General features: G+C 36.9%; 1 protein-coding gene across 1 annotated transcript; it reads left to right on the top strand.

Annotated features, from left to right (window-relative positions):
* Nucleotides 1–5,915: 5,915 nt before the first annotated feature.
* Nucleotides 5,916–9,512, top strand: LOC139895805 (putative receptor-like protein kinase At3g47110). The gene is made up of 3 exons (XM_071878348.1): nt 5,916–8,683; nt 8,771–9,124; nt 9,219–9,512. The coding sequence occupies exons 1-3, from the start codon at nt 5,986–5,988 to the stop codon at nt 9,269–9,271; spliced, it is 3,105 nt and encodes a 1,034-aa protein (XP_071734449.1). The 5' UTR covers nt 5,916–5,985; the 3' UTR covers nt 9,272–9,512.
* Nucleotides 9,513–20,347: the final 10,835 nt, after the last annotated feature.

Genomic DNA, 20,347 nt, shown 5'->3' with positions numbered 1-20,347 from the left:
ATGGGCCATTTTCTCATTCATGTGATGAAAGATTTTCTTGAGATGGAAGAACCATTTCCATATTCAGCTTTACTATATAGCTTGTTTGAGAAACTTGGTGTAATTCAACATGAGGAAAAGCTAGTGCCAGAGGATTCCATTATGGGATGAATGATTCTGAATTTATGTTTATGTGTTTGTTTATTTTCAGCTTGTTATGTAATTTGATAATGCTAGCTTGTTAGCATTAATACACTATTCTATGTCTGTATTAATTCTACTTCGAACATGTAATCGTGTAACTGAGATCCTGATCTATTAGTCTTTATACTGTAATATCTTCTGTGATGATCATACTGTGATATTGTCTTTATGATGCTGATTTGAATTGTGTTTGCAGTTATTTTCATAATGTCAGGTGTTCAAGCTGATCCAGAAAACATTGCACATGAATCCGATACTGAGTCATCGGGAGGTCCGTTTTCTATTGATCTTCCAGGATTGAAAGCTAACAGTGGCTCTAATCTCACTGCATGTCTAAATGAGAAAGGTCCTAATGCTGGTAAATACAAGGGGGTAATTGAGTTTCTGAAACGTTCAAGAGTATTTGCAGCTATCTCTATGCCCTGTACAACATATTACTCACATCAGAGAGAGTTCTGGGAACGTGCAAGAGTTGAGACTGTAGATGACAGGAAGGTAATTATAAGTACTGTTTGTGGTCATGAGATTCAGATTACTGAAGATACAATTCGAAACACTTTCTTGTTTGAGGATGATGAGAATATGCCGAAGAAGTTGTCAAAGACAAAGATTACTGGATGTGTGTTGAGATGCAAGTATTCTGGTGATATTACGAGAGCAACGATTAAAAGGAGTGGATTCACACCACCGTATAGATATTTGTCACTTGTTGTGCTGAGGTGTTTAAGTCCGTTGCAAGGAGGGTTTGATGAACTGAGTGAAATCTATCAAGGAATGTTTGCTGCTTTAGTCTTAAAAGCTGATTTTAATTTCACCGGGGTCATCTTTGATCTACTGGTGGAGAATGTGACGAGCAAGTTATATTTGATCTATCCAAGGTTCTTACAAATTATGATCAACTAGCAAACTGTTGATTTGCCAAGATTGAGGAAAAATGCCATTGATTTGAAACATATGACAGATCTTACGTTCAACCGATTGAATCAGAAGAAAAGTGCTAGTGATAGCAAGCTGGTGTGTCATCTTGCTCGAGAGGATTATCGGTGTCTGCCAGGAAAGAAGTGGAGAAACGAAAACAGTTTATCTGATCGAGAGCCTAATTTTGAGGTAGCTAACAGTGATGAAGAAGTTGATCAACCTGTGAATACTCAAGCTGCAGGTGGTTCAGGTGCAGAAGGTTTAGTTGATGAGATTGGTGATATTAATCCTGATGTTGGTGAAGAAGCTTCAAGGGGATCAAAAAGAAGAATGGTTGAAGATGAGAGTTCTCAGGTTTCAACTAAGCTAAAATTGAAAAGAAGGTTCAAGTTGGTTTATAAAGATGCTGGTAGATCTGCTACTGGTGCTACCCAAGGAACACCGCCCATTCAGACTCAAGGACAACAAACTTCACAACAACAACGTCTGTCAACGCAACAGTCACCACCCGTGGTTCAACAGGTTTCTCAAGAGACGGTTTCTACTCCAATTCCTAGTGCTCCACCACGTACAGGGGCAGAAGGAGGTGTTAGCTCATCTACTCTTCAGAATTTGAATGATTTATATGTTCAAGCGATGGCTGACAACTTGAGGTTGAGAAAGGAAATGGATGAGAAGGTTGAGAATTTGAAGGAAGAGAATCGTGTGAAGTCCGAGGACGTTACTCGGTTAAGTATTCAAGTTGAATTGCTTCAGAAGAAGGTTGGTGATCAGTCGTTGTTATTGACTGATGCGAAAAGAGAGGCTTCTCAAGCTAGGAAGTTGGCTAAATCTGCTCTAGCAAAGGTTACAGCTTGGGAAGAAAAGTTTGATTTGATTGAATTACCTGAGGGAGAGACTGATAATCAAATGGTGGAGGCACCTGGTTCCTCCAAAGCTACAGCACTGTCAGTAATTCCTCTTAAAATTGATTATAGTTTTATTGATTTCTTTTCTAAACAGGATGAGCTCAAGCATTCTGTTGTTTATGATGATTTAGAAGAGGTAGAGATCCCTCACAACTTCACTAGAGCTGAGCTGGACGAAATGGTGCGTCTAGAGCAAGAAGAAGCTAAAGTTGCTGACGCACAGTCCGATGATCCTCCATCAGAGGACGATTCTTTTGGGCCTGAGATTTCTGAAGATCTTGATGATCGGGATGTTGATGATTTAGTTGAGGATGTTACTCATGAAGATTTTCCTATATATCAAAATGATAAGAATGAAGATCTTCCGGGTTTTGAGGAGTTGTTTAGAACTGATGATGAGATTTTGAATAGAATGTGTAAAGAGAAGGAAAGGACAGAGGTTTTGCCTGAAGGTTTCTTGTCGGTTAAGTATAATGATGAAGTTGTCGAGAAGTTAGAAGCTGATTGGCGTGATATATTGAGAATCAGAAAGTACTGTGAGAAACCGAAGCTTGAGCCAAAGTATTTGAAGATGATTAATTTGAGAAAGAGTGCGAAAGGAAGGATTCTTGCTTGGGCGTACATTGAAGAATTCAACATGTTTGCGATTAAGAGAGAGTTTGGTGTTGATTATATTAAACATGGTCACGAATTCAAATCACTGCCGTATTTTGAGCTAATGCAGATTTCCAGGTTAAGAATGTTATATTGTGGATTTGGTGATCGATCTTTGTTGCTGGTGAAGAAGATTCGAATTGCTTTTAATTCAAAGAATTGGGAAGGTTTTAGGCCACAATTTCCTAGGATTAGTTTCAAAGTTAATCCTAGAACTGGTGAATCTCGAAGGATTGTAAAGTATAAGCGAGCAAAGACTATGAAGAAGGTACCTTTAAGGAAGTTGCCGCAGAATTGGAGTCAGAGATTCAGATGGTGGTTTTATGACGATCGTTCTGAAGAAGCTGTGATTGTTTTGGATAAGCTGAAAGAAGATGATATTGATTGCATTCGTGTGTTGGATCTGATTTGGTTAAGAAACTGTACCGAGGCTGATATTTTCACATTGTATTACAACCGTATGCTCTATCGTCGTGAGAACAGGGTACAGGCTGAACAGTATGTGAAAGTAGCTAAGCTGTGCTACTTGAACAACATGGTGATCGATCCGTACGAATGAAGTAAATGATGACTGAAGATTTTTGAAATAGAACTAGGTCTTAGGGGGAGTTTGTTGGTGCATAATCCCGAGTTCTATTATGTAATAAGTTCTATTAGTTTTGTATTTCGTATTTCAGTCATGTATGAACATCGTCATTAATACTTTGTATTTGAATTGCTTAGTATAATGTCGTGAAATGGTTAAGAGCAGTTGGTTGGCTGCTCAGACCATCGACCGATGGTAGGGACCATCGGTCGAGGGACTCTCACCATCGGCCGTAGGTCTCAGACCACCGGCCGATGGTCACTGAAGATATATATATATATATATATATATATATATATATATATATATATATATATATATATATATATATATATATATATATATATATATATATATATATACGGGTTTTGTGGTTCATTGTAAGGTTACACACCATAAACCCTTTAGCCGTCGTATCATTCTGTGATTATCGTCCCAGACCAATCCCCAACCGAATACAAGGCTCTAGGCATCGATTATATCAACTATTTGTTGGTTAGATTGATCCCGATAGTTAATTAAGTATTCGACTCACCCTAGTTATCGTTTCCGCCGTTAATCTAGGTTAATACGTTTGATCTAAGGTCCATAGTTCATCTACAATTAATATTATTGTTATAATTGCGAAGTAGCTTTCATTAGGTAGGTTGATGGTGGGATGGTGACGAATTTCAAATGGAAAACGGAAAAGTCTATCTACAACCTTGGGAAACAAAGTAGGTGTTAAATGGCTTTTCACATTGGTCTTTAAATCAAACTTCACAATTTCTTGTAAACGTTTCTAACTAATATCAATATTAAATATTACATATTATTTAATATACTATAAAGATACAAAAATTATATATTATAAATATTAGAGCTCGTTTATGCTCGCGAGCTTATACGGGTTCAACATTCGAGCCTCGAGCTCGAGCTCGTTTATTAAACGATTCATAACTTAGGCTCGAACTTGAGCTTGTTTAGGATCGGCTCAAACCGAGCTTTTTACGAGCCGAACTCGACTATAGGGCAGTCCTCACCTATCATTTTAATACATAGTTATCTTTTCTAGTTATCTTTAGCAAAAGTCTTGTTTAACTTTTGGTGTCTTGTCCATATTGTCCATTTTTATTATTTATTATTAATTATTGATTTATATAAAAATAATTTTAGAAATTCTTTAGTTTCCACCTTGGTGGGACGATTTAGAATGACATAATCAATGATCAAGTAGGTAGATAAGAGACAAGTCAAATATGGAAAAACTTTATAAGTGATCAACTTTATTAATAGTAGTCACTTAAATGTACACTACCAATTGTCCATTTGGGTTTTTGTGGATTTTTCAGTTTAGTTAGGGATTTGAAGTAGAAGTGTTGTTATATATGTTTCAAGAAAGATCTTTTACATGTAACTTTTTATTTGATCAATTACGGTGTTAGTTTTTTTGGCAAAAAACTAGAATTAGATTAACTAACTAAACAAATTTTCACGAAAACTGGAATTACGCTGTTAGTTTTAAGTGGTAGAGCGACATGCTTTAAATGATTACCCCATCAAGAGTTAAATGGTCTATTTTATTAATTGATGACTTGATACGTACCTACCATTTTAAAACAAAAAAAAAAAATGCTATGTAGATTGATATTTAATACGGAGTAAATAGGTAAAGTAGTCATATCTTATCCAACCATCAGTTCTAAGTTCTAGACATACATCATTGAATACTCCTTTGGAAGCAACCATAGTTGTTTATGGTATTGTACGTGTCAAGGATCCTTTATTGGATAATATATCTGAATCTTAAAAATCGATGGAAAACTTATAAACTTGACTTTAACAAGGCCTAAAATATCTTTTTGTGTCCAATGCTTGAGTCAATTTATGCATACGCCTCTTAATTTTCAATTGAAAATAACTTTGTGACCTTTCCATTTGCTTGTCAACTTAATTAAAAGACTTTCTAATTAGATACGACTACTCTTAGCTAAAAAACACTGATTTTAATGTGCTAGTCACTAATTACCATTATTTTTCTTAAACAGGAGGCCACCACCAGTACTTTAATTACATGTAATACCATGATCTAATCATTGATTTTAAGTTCAATCATGTACATCATCTTTTGTGTATCCTTATCAACACATGACATTTGGATGCATCTGTTGCTGCTAATCTCGATGGGTTTATTCCTCATCAACATGCGAATCTCTCCAACTTGTTGCATCTAGATCTGTAGATGTAGGTATTTTACTGTTACTTGTCATCCAAATAATTTCTTGTATAATAATTAATATATGGGTGATGATCCTAACATTACCAGCCGCACATCATCAAATTTGGTTTAAAACATTGTATTGTATGGTACAATATTTTAATGCGCATTTAGTGATATACGTCTAAAACTGGTGGTGTAAGGATAATATATGACTACTACTTTACCTATTAGTCTATTACTCCATATTAAATATCGATACTACAAAGCATTTATTTTTATTGGTTATAAGATATAAGGTGATACATCAAGTCAATTAATAAAATAGACCATTCAACTACTGATGGGGTAATCATTTAAAGCATGTCACTCTCTACCACTTAACACCAACAGCGTAATTGATCAAATAAAAAGTTACATGTAAAAGATCATTCTTGAAACATTTATAACAACACTTCTACTTCAAATCCCTAACTAAATTGAAAATCCACAAAAACCAACAACGAGCAGTGTAAACTTATGCTTACTTAGTTCCAAAAATGAAGTCAAGGGAACCAATTTGCTCATCATTTTCCTCTCTCACTGCTTTCCTATTTTCTTGTCTTCTTATATATTTAATGATGACTACTACTAATTCCACCATCTCATCACCATCCTATGATTATGGAAATGAGACAGATCACGTGGCGTTGTTATCGTTCAAGTCACTCATCACCCACGATCCTTATGGAGTTCTGACCTCATGGAACACTTCCTTGCACTTCTGTGAATGGAGTGGTGTTACATGTGGGAAGCGCCACAAAAGAGTAACTGCTTTACGGTTGAGTTCGCAAGGCCTAGAAGGATCATTGTCTCCTCATGTAGGAAACCTCAGCTTCCTTCGTGAGCTTTGGCTCGTGAACAACAGCTTTCACAAAACCATACCCCATGAACTCGGCCGTCTGTTCAAATTGCAAATAATTAATCTTGATGAAAACAAGTTTAACGGAACCATTCCAACTAACTTGTCAGGTTGTTCTAACCTCAAAACTCTCAGGCTATATGGTAATAAGCTAGTTGGAAGCATACCCAAGGAGATCAGTCTCTTGACGAAACTAACTACTTTAGCTCTGTCTGATAATCGTCTAACAGGTGGAATTCCATCTTTCTTGGGGAATATTACATCATTGGAAATGATCTCCCTTATACAAAATCCGTTTGGTGGGAGCATTCCAGACAACTTTGGCCATTTGAAAAGTTTAAAAGAACTTTACGTAGGTGGTTGTAACTTAACTGGTACCATCCCTCCTTCCATTTATAACCTTTCACTCCTGATTGGATTATCTTTGGCTGAGAATCAGCTCACTGGTAGTCTTCCTCTAGCCTTCGGTGGAATGTTACCTCATCTGACCAGACTTCAATTAAGAAATAACCAACTGACCGGGCTTCTTCCTTCCTCCATATCTAATTGTTCACAGTTAATATTCTTTGATATGAATGACAATAGTTTTAGTGGGAAGTTGACAATCGACTTTTCAAAACTAACAGATATTTTTAGTATAGCCTTAGGTAATAATCTTTTTGGAGGTGCAGAAACGAATGAAATGAAGTTTATCGATTCTTTAAACAATTGCAGCAAATTAGAGAAGTTGTTTATGTACAATTGCAATTTTGAAGGAGAGCTCCCAAGGTCGGTTGGTAATCTTTCAGATCAATTATCTGAGCTAAATTTAGGAATGAATAGATTATATGGAAACCTCCCCTCAAGTATAGGTAATCTAGTTGGATTGACTCGGTTAGTTTTAGTTTCTAATAGATTGTCAGGAAAAATCCCCTCTACCATTGGAAATCTTCAAAAGTTACAATTAGCCATGTTATATGAAAACCAATTTTCAGGGGAAATTCCTGATGCCATTGGGAATTTGTCACGGATCAATAGACTTGTTTTAAATTTTAACAAACTGGAGGGGATTATTCCATCAAGCCTAGGTAATTGCCATCGTCTGGAGCTGTTAGACCTTCATAACAATAGACTAAGTGGCAACATACCTAAACAACTTCTTCAACTTTCATCTCTGACCTTAGAATTAGATCTTTCTCAAAACAACCTATTTGGCTCACTTCCGTCAGAGGTCGGAGACCTTAATATGTTGACTTATCTTGATTTAGCTCATAATAATCTGTCAGGTAACATTCCTAGTAGTCTTGGTGGTTGCACTAGTCTTTCATACTTATACATCAATGACAACTTATTTCAAGGTATGTTACCCCCATCATTAAGTTCCATGAGGGGATTGGTGGAACTCGATCTTTCTCATAATAATTTATCAGGCCAAATTCCTCAATTCTTGGAAGGGTTTTCGTTACACGCATTGAACCTGTCATCTAACAATTTTGAGGGTGAAGTACCAATGAAAGGAGTATTTGCCAATGCAAGTGAATTCTATATCACGGGCAATGGGAAGCTTTGTGGTGGCTTGGTAGAACTTGGGTTACCCAAATGCAAGGATAAGGAGAGTAAGAAATATAAATGGAGGTTTCCGGTGTTTGTAATAGTCTTATTGATTGCTTCCACACTTTTGGTTGTATCATGTGTTGTGTGTGTTTTGTTTAAAAAGAAAAGAAAGTTTAAAAAGAAAAGAAATGGCCAATCGTCTCAATCATTAACAAATGAACGGTTTTTGAAAGTTTCCTACGATCAACTTCTCAAGGCTACCGATGACTTCTCTGAAGCCAACTTAATAGGTAAGGGTGGGTCCAGCTTTGTTTATAAAGGAATTCTTAAACATGATGATAGTTTTGTTGCGGTGAAAGTCTTGCATCTTCAAATTCGTGGAGCTCACAAAAACTTTGTAAGAGAATGTGAAGTATGGCAGACGATTCGACATAGGAATCTATTGAAGATAATAACTTCGTGTTCAAGTGTTGACTTTCAAGGCAATGATTTCAAAGCTTTGGTCTATGAGTTCATGCCCAATGGAAGCTTACACGATTGGTTGCATTCAAGTGCACATGCACCGGGACTAAACCTTATTCAAAAAATAAATATTCTCATCGACGTTGCATTTGCACTTGATTATCTTCACAATTGTTGCATAACAACCATTGTTCATTGTGACTTAAAGCCTAGTAACATTCTGTTGGATGATGATATGGTGGCCCATGTTGGAGACTTTGGTTTAGCTCGATTTCTTGGAACAAGTTCAGACCTAAACATCTCATATGGGTTGAAAGGAACAATTGGTTATGCACCCCCAGGTAAAGTTCTTGTACTCTTATATGCTCTTATATAATATGCATTACTACATATTTCTTAAGTAATGCACTAATGCTTTTAAGTTGCAGAGTATGGTTTTGGGAGTGTGATGACAACTAGTGGAGATGTCTATAGTTTTGGAATACTTCTGTTGGAGGTGATGACGGGAAAAAATCCTACTCACAATATGTTTAATGAAGGCCTTAGCCTTCATAAATTTGTTTCCACGGCCTTGGTGGACCACACATTAGCCGATGTGATCGACAATGACGCAATTACTATGCAAAGAACAGAAGCACATGCAAAGAAAGTTGATGAATGTTTGGCTTTAACTCTCAAGATTGGACTGTCTTGCTCTGCAGATTCCCCAACACAACGGTTGAAGATTGAAAATGTTGTCCGTGAATTGCACCTTATAAAGGATGCCCTTCAAAATATTCAAGGTACCTTGACACCTTGCCCTCTCTCTTTAATCAGCGTGTTTTTTTTTTGCTGCACCGCTTGTTTGATTGCATCAACATTGGTTTATTATGTTAGAAATTAAAGACCAACAAGACAAACATGTCAGAAGCAATAAAGAAGACGACTAGTTTGGATCACTATGAGATTATCTACATCATTCCAAATAAGGAAGAACACTGCCAGCTAATACCTCAATGACTAACACCTCAATGGCTTGGGATTCAAAACCGATACTTGTCATTTTTAGTGTAGAGACTCCTTACCAAAGATAGGGTCAACGTTAAATTAAAGTATAAATAGCACACTCATGTAAAGCAAATGTACCAATTCAGTATACAAGTATATGTATGATTAATATAATATTCAATTTATTCAAATCGATATAGAATATTAGCGACTTGCTGATGTAAGATCAAAGCATTTTGCTTCACTTATTTACCAAGTTGAGTGGCTACCATATCAGGAGGCGGCAACCCTACTCAACACACACAGCCATAACCAAATTGATTTTTTTGCCCAACTAGCACAGTTTTTAAAAACCAACCTTTGTATTTAACCATAGTCAAACTCTCGGATAGTTGAAAGTAAACTTGAGTTTAACTAGTCAAAAACGGTTTGATCAAGGTGGCTATTGGAGGTAAATCCAAGAGCCTATTTAAACATCTAGCACTAATCCTTCTTATATCGGTGATAGTGATGTACAATATAATTAACGAGAACATGAGGATCTAGTTGTTTTTTCTTGGTCCGTATAGTGCCTAGTAATGCAAGTTATTTAATCTAATTTCCCACTTCAAAAGCATTGTGGGATGCGTTTTTTTTTTTTTTTTGAAAAGCAATATGTATTAAACTGGAAACGATTACAAGAGTTCAAAATATTACATCGCACATTCGCACAAGACATAACAAACTAAACAAAGTTGCTAAGATGGTAACTATAGCCTAGCTTGCTAGTGTAAGAAAACTTGAGGATTAGTTAGCCAATTATGCCAATCAATGACTCTCGACTTGCATCTATTCGCGACCCATTCGTAACTCTTCACTTGTATTTCGTTTAGTGCGGCCGGTGGATTCCAACTCTTGTTTTTGAACACTTTTTGATTACGATTTTTCCAAATGAGATACTCGCACGTCCATTTCACCGCTTGCCATAACTTCGCACCAAAAGCCGACATGTTTTGTGTATGATTACCGCAAAAAATCTCACCAATGCTTAGATTTGAGACACCACTAAAACCCCACCAATTGTACACTTTAGACCAAACCTCAAGTGCATGGCGACAAAAAATGAGTGAATGATCGACACTTTCGATATCATCGTCACACAATGGGCAACGGACCGAATGGAGATCAATTCCACGTTTATCAAGCTCGAACAAAACCGGGATACGTTTTCTTTTTGCTCTCCACACAAAGACTTCAACCTTTTTTGGCACCAAATTATTTCTCAACGTTTCAATGATGGTATTGGATTGGGCCGCGAGTTTGGAGATCAATATATCACCAAGCACTTTGGTAGAAAACATACCTGATGAACATAAATTCCAAACCCAGCGATCACCAACATTGTTGTCTGTAAAGTTCAACTCACGAACCATTTTATCAAGCTGCTCCAAATCAGAACCCACACGACGTGAAGGGACCCTCGACCAGGCCCAATTTCCGATGCATTCTGAACCATTCCATTGCACACGATCCTTAACAGTAGCCGACGGGACTGTCTCCAATCTTGCTAACCTGCTGAAACGCTCTTTTAATGATAAATCGCCAAGCCAAATGTCTTCCCAGAACGAAGTGCTCGCACCATCACCAATTTTCTTCGAAAAAGATTTCCTGAAATTGATACCAAACTCATCCAAACTACCTCCTGCTTTTACAATATCACACCATATAGAATTAGTTGAACATGTATATATTTCACCACCCAACCCAAGATGACCCGAAGACCCGTAAATGCTTGAGATAACCTTAACCCACAAGGAGGTGGATTCGGATTTAAACCTCCACCACCACTTGCAAATCAAAGCAAGATTTTTAAGTTTTAAAGAACCAAGATTAAGTCCTCCTTCCTCGTAAGGGAGGATAACTTCATCCCATTTGACCCACGCGATTTTTGACTCACCGCCCGACCCGCCCCAAAAAAAGTTGCGTCTTACACTCTCTAGTTTTTTTATCACACTCGGCGGGGCACGAAAGATCGAGAAGTAATACAATGGTAAACTATTAAGAACCGATTGGACGAGAGTCAAGCGTCCACCAAAAGACACCATACGAGCCTTCCAATCCGAGAGACGTTTTTCGAATTTTTCAATCACGACTTTCCAATTATCGAATTTATTCATTTTAGCACCGACGGGTAACCCAAGATAAGTAAAAGGAAGACACCCCGAATTGCACCCGAGAAGACTAGCCATGTTATCCACATCACTTTTTCCAACACCAATCCCAAAAAGGTTACTTTTGTTATAATTAATCTTAAGTCCCGAAGTTAGCTCAAAACACTTAAGGAGATTCGATAAGTTGAAAAGATTTTCAAGGCTCCAAGAACCAAAGAAAATCGTGTCGTCCGCGTATTGTAGATGTGAAATAGGAACTTTGTCATGACCAATCTCAACCCCTTCAAATAGATTGTTTCTAACCGCCGATTTAGTGAGTAAATTTAATCCTTCGGCCGCGATGATGAAGAGAAAAGGAGACAACGGGTCGCCTTGCCTAACCCCTCTTTCAAGCTTGAATTCGTTTGTAGGTGACCCGTTGACAAGAGCCGAGATAGATGCCGAACTAAGACATGAAAGGATCCATTTCCTCCATTTAGCCCCAAAACCCATGAGACTCATTATCTCCATTAAGAAATCCCAACTCAAGCAATCGAATGCTTTCTCAAAATCGACTTTAAAAATAAGGCTTTTAATTTTTTTATTCTTTAAGTAACTCACCGATTCATTCGCAATAAGAGCACCATCAATTATGTTTCTTCCTTTAATGAACGCGCTTTGCTCCGAACCAATTAACTTAGGAACTACCTTCCGAATTCTATTAGAGAGCATTTTGGCAATAATTTTGTAGAAGCTACCGATTAAGCTTATCGGTCGGTAGTCGTTTAAACAAAGTGGATCAGATTTCTTTGGTACTAGAGTGATGAATGAAGCATTACACCCGCCCGAAAGTTCACCTGTAGCCCAGAAAAAGTTAACTGCTTCGATTAATTCCAACTTGATAATCTCCCAAAATTTTTTGTAGAAGTTCAGATTAAACCCATCAGGACCGGGCGCCTTCGAACTACCGCAATCACTGATCGCCCGCCATATTTCCGATTCGCTGAATACTACTTCAAGCTCGGCTGATTCTGTTTCTGTTAGCAAACCAAAGCGCAAGTCTTCGGATATGTTCCAGTTCCCAAAAAACGGCCTGACTGAATTATTTTTCTTAAATAGCTTATCATAATGATCTGCTACAGCCCGTTTGACATCTAATGGGTTTTCGTTCCACGACCCATTAATGTTAAGTCCGCGAATATTACACTTATTGTATTTTCTTCGGATTAATGCATGAAAGAATTTAGAATTTTCGTCACCCTCAAGAGACCACCGAATACGGGCCTTCTGTTTAAGCATATTGGCTTTTGTATGTTCTTTGTCTAGCCATCTCCTTCTACATTCTAGCCACGCTTCTCGTTCCGTGTCAGTGAGGGTATTCGATTCTGCCTTAATTTCCCATTCAGTTGCTTCCCTTTTTAGTTCATTTATTTCTGCATCAAGTTTTCCATAATTATTAGAGCTCCACGATCTCAAGGCCTTTTTAACATTTTTTAGCTTATCTCTAAAGATGCAGTCTTTCTTCCGACTAGTAACCGATTCACCCCAAGCCTCCTTGATCACATCACTAATACCTTCATCTTTAAACCATTCATCAAAAACCTTGAAAGGTTTCGGTCCATAGTCAATGATTTTGTCCCGTATTAGAAGCGGACAATGATCCGATAAGTTTCTTTCCAACGCCACAATTGAAAGATCATCCCATAGTTGTATGAACTTATCCGTTACAAGAAAACGATCCAACTTGCTAAATTTTTTCCCATCACCACTTATGCGCGTAAATTTCCTCCCACTAATCGGCACTTCAATCAAATTATTAGATCTAATAAAATCATTGAATCTACTTGCACGACCTTGCCTGAATTGACAATTCAATCTATCCGAAGCCTCTCGCACCTCATTAAAATCACCACAAAGAAGCCATGCCAAATCCGAACCCACATTCCTCATAAGAGATTCTAAAGAGCTCCACATCAATTTTTTATTGGTGTCATCATGCGGACCATATATATTAACGATAATAGACTCATGCCCCGAACCGATCCATGTACCATGAATAGCTAAAAAGAAATCATTACCCACAACATCAATAACATCAAAACGACTTTTGTCCCAAATAGTTAACATACCCCCCGAATATCCCAAAGCTTCCTTTTGAATGAACCCGCACTGATTGTTACCCCATAATGAGAAAATCCATTGATCACTAATATGACGACTCTTTGTTTCCTGGAACATGGCAATATCAGGCCTTTCTTTCGAACACATGTTTTTTACCCACCCAAATTTCCCATCGACCGCGAAACCTCGAATATTTAAGGAGAGAATCTTCATTAAAAAATTAGCAAACGAATAAGGTAAGATACAGCTTACAGTGGAATGTGGCGAGGCCACTTTAAGCCAATCCGTTCCCCATATTGCCTCACCGTCTGAGAATCACCCATCCCACTGTTCGATTTGCTTCCACCGATTGGACTGGTCTTCCTGCGTGGTTTTACTTTAGGTTTGGATTTGAATCCACAAGATCTACACCTCTTATGAGCATCCTTTTCATTCTTGGAACCGTTCTTGCCTATTGATTTTAGGTGTTTTATTCTAGAAGATGCCCTAAGGTTACCCATCCATTTCCAGTAACAATTATTACAACAGGATACCTCAGTTATTTTTGTTCCAGCGGACGAAGATTGATTTGATGACTTATAGCCTGCCTTTGGGATCTCGTTTGTGTTGAGATCACAATTAGAACAGCCCAAATCAGTTGCAGAATCATGAGAATTGGAGGGCTTATGTGCTTGCGGCCCATTAGGAAAGTGAGGATCAAATTTTGGGCTGTCACAAGATCTAGAACCAGGCCCAGGAGAGTTATGGGCCCCAACATTACCCGTTTCTCTTTCATACGAGTTATTGGCAGACAATTTCTTTTCACGCGTCTCCCTTTTGTCATTATTATTATCATTGGAAATAGGGTTAGAGTTATTAATATTCTCAAAAGTCTCTGGAACAACCTCCTCGATATCTTCAAACAACTCACCGAGTCCAAGAAAATTGAACCCCTGATCTTCTTTCACCTTTTCATCTGCCGGCGGTACATCGCAAGTTTTTTCCGGTGGTATCTCGCCGGAGAGGAAATCTACAAAACTGTTCGATTCAAAATCAGATATGTCATCTACCCCATCTTCCGAATTACAGAATTCATCAAACGAACCTGAGAATTCATCCAAATCAATGGATTCAGAACTGGACCCGGAACTACTGCTTGAATTATCATCCCACCTCTTGTTAACCTTTGGACTGGTTTTCTTTTCCTCTTCAATAGTAATGAAGTAAAACTTCGAACGGAACTTGAGTTTGATTGAGTCATTAACGATTTCTGGACTCTGTAACTTAACCAACACCCTACCGAATGTAAGGTTTTGATTTCCGAGTAAGTTGCAGTTATCTAGAGAGAAAACCGTTCCCCACCATTCCGCAATTGATGAGAAAGTTTTATCTGACCAGCATGGGATTGGAACACCCGCAATCTTTAACCATACCATACGACATTCCGGCCAGGAGAAGAAATCCCACCTTATAACTTTATGAATCCAGCGTTTTAGAGGATGATCTTCATCGATTATGACCTTATCAGCTTCTTCAATAGACTTGAATATTAGCATGACACTCAAACCCCCCAAAGATTTGATATCAATGTTCAAAAAACCTTCTGCCTTGCATAACTTACAGAGATTCTTCAAGATATCTTTAGACTTTACATCACATACGATCGCACGATTAAGCAGCTCCTGGTTGTTGACATTCTCCTCCACCTCAATGCATTTGTCTTTTTCCTTCTGTTCATAATAACCCTTTTCAACATGTGGAGCTTTAGGAACCCTTCTCAAGTGGTTCAACTTTTCTCTTAAATCCTCCGATCGATTACCCACCACATCACAGAACCTCCTGCCGTCATGGTATCGGTTAACGTAGATACCGGTCGGCCTAGGGTTCCTCATCTTTGGTAGGTTATGGTTCTCACTCTTAGGTTTTCTGGTTGTAGCTTTGAAGATACGTATGTCAGCCCCATTGAATTTGATACTCTCAAGAGATTTCAAGAGTTTCAAATCGTCGATAACGTCTCCAAACCGGACAAAAGCAAAACGTTTTCCGTTTCGAAGGCGGTTTCCGGTGACGTAAACGTCTCTAACAGACCCATACTGCTTGAACAATTTCCAGAAATCAACGATTTTCCATTCGTCCCCGAAGTTGAAAAACATGTATGACGTAAGATGGTTTCGGCTCGATCTCTCGTTGTGTTTGCTCCCATAGTTACCATTGTATCGTTCCCTGAATCTAGACGTGCCCTCTCTCTCTCTACTCTCTTTCCTCACCCCCATGTTTTTTTTCTACTCTCTTCACTTCACTTTTCTCACAAGTACAACGTGCATTGTGGGATGCATTAGTTACCACTTATTGCAAACTTTTACCCTTCATCTCAAAGAAAATGAAAATAAACAATCCAACAAGTCTTTTGAGAACTTGTGGATAGAAATGACCCAATTCCATGAAATGCTCATAAGAACATTCGTTATGAGCAAAAATTAATTCAGTTTTTGATGCACTTGACCTTAAATGAGTTAAGACAGGCTCCGTTACTTACTGCCAAAGAGGCCTACGTTGCTGCGTTGCAGGTCACGAAAGATAATGTGCACCAACACATATAATCACTTTATCAAAATGCGTTTTAAAACAACGTTTTAAAAAGGCATGGCTCAACCTACTTTTTGAAAATGCGTTTTATTTATAGGAAAGCGAAGATAATCACTTTTTTTCTTTCTCAAACACTATTATTTACATTTTGCTAGCGTAATACAGAGTAATCACGTAATCTTCTTAAGTTGTAATACCAAACACTTTTTAATCACAATATCAAATCCGAGTTCCAGTCACCTGAAACCAATGTTCCAATGTCAAACACTTTAATACACATTTAGTGATTAGTGATGTATTGATGTACAAGGGCGGACCTACTTTAACTCCAATGGTAGCACGGACTACCACTGAAATATGCGATGCAATAGAAATTTTTTTGGACTTTTAAATAGTGATACCACTTGATAGTGTAATTTTTTTTTTATGTGATACCACTGAATAGTGCAAATGTTTTTGAGATTTTAACTAGTGACACTACTGAATCCTAGATCCGCCACTGCTCCCAAACATACCAAAATCACTAAACAACTCCATATAAACCTTTCTTTGGGACAAACACACCCATCACTAGTTTTAACTACCTCAATACTGATGAAGTACTTCAAAATACCCAAATCCTTAATCAAGAACTTATGCCCTGTTTGGCTCACGGAATTGAATGGGTTCTGGCAAAATTGGAATTGAATTTAGACACGGGTCGTGTCTAAATTCAATTCCAATTTCGCCCGAATTTCATTGGATTCCGTGAGCCAAACGGGGCCTTAGTTTTTAGAAAGTTTTAAACTTTTCTACTTCATTCACATCATTTCTAGTGACTACAGTATCATCTACATAGACAAGTAAAGCAACAAATACATCAGACTGAGCAGACACAGGACACCAAAAGATTTCACTTTGAGCAGTTAAATTAACATTCTATTGTCTATGAGCTTGTTTTAATCCATAAAGTGACTTGGTCAACTTACAAACTCTAGATAATATTGTGCGAGTGACTTGTAAATAATCCATAAAGTGACTTGTAATCAGTGGAATTGATGTAAATAATAACCGAATGGTAAAGACATGTATACATGTTCAACCAAGTCACCACTCATAAAAGCATTGTTTATATAGATTGAAAAAACTCTCAACCTTTTTTAAGAACGAGATTTATTAAGCACCTAAGCATTGTTTATCATCCTCGGTGTTTACCTTCAATTCCTTTCATCACTTGAATATGTTTGATGAATGTCAAATTGCGTGTGTAATTTGACATTCATCAAACATATTCAAGTGATGATCACTAGTTTCATTACTACCAACAACACCAATTTTTAGGTAAAAAGGAAAAATGTTGTCATAAAATTTCACATCTCTTGATTAAAAAACAGTTTGATTATCTATTACATATACTTATAAGCTTTCTTACCTGTAGAAAAGCCAACCAAAGAACATTTTTCTGACCAAGAAAATAATTATCGGAATTATTGAGAACAGTTGCACAACAGAAAAACCACAAAGACCTGAGATGGGAAAGAGAAGGCTTAAAGCCAAAAATCAACTCGAAAGGGAACTTGCCAGACTTTGATGTATTTCTTCTGGGTCAAACTGTTAGAACTGCAGATAACTGTGTATCTAGTAGGTTTTCTACAATGACTGAATTTTTAATTTAGGGACACAGATAATAAACCTAATACAAGAAATTCCTATTTTGAAAAACAAATACTGTTTCTACAAACTTACAGTGTGATACGCAAATAGATTTCATATCTTCAAATCAATCAAATGTTAGGTAATATCGAATTGATTGCACCATTATTATTAACATTAGAGTAGCACATATAACAATCTAAATTCAAAATTCAATCTTTGAATGGCGTATAAAGTACAACAATTGCTACCCAAAAACTTCAACTGTAAGTGTCCCTTAATATAGGTTAGATCAATGTCAGAAAAATAAGTTAAACAAATAATTAGACCTAATTCATAAGCTTTATCTAACAATTATATATTGATAAATTGTACCTGCTGTTTACGGAGTTTTGGGTAGAAAATTCTGAGAATAGAGATGGAGGTACAATCGCTGTTCAAAAAAAAAAAAAAAAAAAAAAAAAAAGATAGAGATGGAAGGGAGTAATCGGAAACGAGACATTTTGGGCCAATAATTTCTATGGGCCGATAGTTTTGATTAGTCCAACTATATTTGAATTACAATTATGCCCATACGGTCCTTGGTCTTTGGCAAATGAAAGACGTACACAAATCCTTACAATTAAAAACTTATACAATTATACAATGATTATGATTATATAAATATTAAGACTAACTTCTAATCTTTGTTTATGATCCCCATATGACTGCAGTTACTATTGCTAACAATTGATTAGGTTACCATCTAGTAAGATTTTAAACAGTTGATAATGTTAACATCTTGTATGATTTTTACTTGTTGAGCCTATGATACATTTCATTCGAGTTAACTCTTCATTGGAAAAACTGGTTTGTTGATTTATGCTTTATGTGTTGATTAGAGTTGATTATAACTCTTACAACTTAACATGTAGCGAAACCAAAAGTTTTTTCAACAATACAATTATTAATCCCTCCGTCCAATATTAATAGTTCACATACCAAAAACACACCGTTTAAGGAAATATCATATAAGTACTATACTTTTTGTTTACTTTCCAGTTTTACCCTTACATTTTCTTTCTCATTTGATCATATCCACATATATTAAGGGCATAATAGAATTTAAGTTTTTTATTCTTTTCTATTTATGGATGTAGACTATTAATTTGAGACATCCCAAAATGGAATACTTGACTGTTAATATGGGACGGAGGGAGTACTAACTTATGACACCATCAAACTCACTCAGATGTGTCGTTAAATATGAAATTAAATACTGGTAACATTTACACACACACACACAAAAAAAAAAAAAAAAAAAAAAAAAAAAAAAAAAAAAAACAGTTGCTTATTACTCCGTACTTGACATAATATACGACACCACTCCTTTATTCATTATTCTCAACAACATACAAGCTTCATTTGAAGAACATAAAAAGTACATTGCTCCGGGAACCATCTTACTGGTAAGCTAATAATGATCCAATGATTCATGCAATCAAACAAGTGATGTAGAAAACAAACAAAAAAACATATGATTAAAAAAGATATGACATGGTACCTTGAATATTTCGAAGGGCATCCTTAATTTGGTGCAGTACGGACAACATCATGAATCTTCATCCGTTGTGTTGGAGAATTCGCAGAGCAAGACAGTCCAATCTTGAAAGTTGAAGCCAAGCATTCCTCCACCTTCTTTGCATTTAATTCTGTACTTTGCAAAGTAATTGCATCACTATCGATCACATGACTACTACATGGTCCACCAAGGTCATGGAAACAAATTTATGAAGGCTAAGGCCTTCATTAATCATACAGTGTGTCGGATTTTTTCTAGTCAATGACGGCGGCGACGACGACGGCGACGACCACGGCCACAACAACCACAACGACCACAACAACAACAAAAGCAGCACCAACAACAGCACCACCAGCAATAGAAACAACAACAACACTAGCAGCAACACCACCAACACCACCACCACGAACAACACCACCACCAACAACAACACCACCAACTTTAGCAACAACAGCAACAGCAATAGCAGCAACAACAACAACAACAACAACAACAACAACAACAACAGCAGCAACAACAACAACAACCACCACCACCACTACAACAACAACACCATATGCATATGTTTTTTAGTTTTTGATGTTATCATAATTTTATTTATTAGTTGGATTGTATGTTTTTATGATTCGCTGGTCGTTAGTATCCGCGGATTACAGGTATAAGCGATAAAAATTAAAATGTTAACGGGTATATGGGTCCCGACGGATAAAAAAATTTTGTTAGTCGGGTTGTTGACATAAGAGATTTGTACCCCGTCGGTGCAATATTCATACACACTTAATAACAACTTATAATTTACACAAGTGTTATGAATCGCGATCATTGAAACATAAATAAAAGACTATTTTAACATACTTACGACATCATCATATACATTTCTTCTAAAAATATATTCAAATTAATAATAACTCATGTTTATGTCCCGCGAAAACACAGGTTATAAGCTAGTCTAATTGTAACTTGTAATGCTAAATAAAAAGTAGAAAGTTAATTCCGATTACTCCTCATAC

Source organism: Rutidosis leptorrhynchoides, chromosome 3 (assembly GCF_046630445.1).
Source record: "Rutidosis leptorrhynchoides isolate AG116_Rl617_1_P2 chromosome 3, CSIRO_AGI_Rlap_v1, whole genome shotgun sequence".
Lineage (NCBI taxonomy): Eukaryota > Viridiplantae > Streptophyta > Magnoliopsida > Asterales > Asteraceae > Rutidosis > Rutidosis leptorrhynchoides.
Note: the sequence above shows the minus strand (reverse complement) of the source record. Positions and strands in the feature narration are given on the sequence as shown.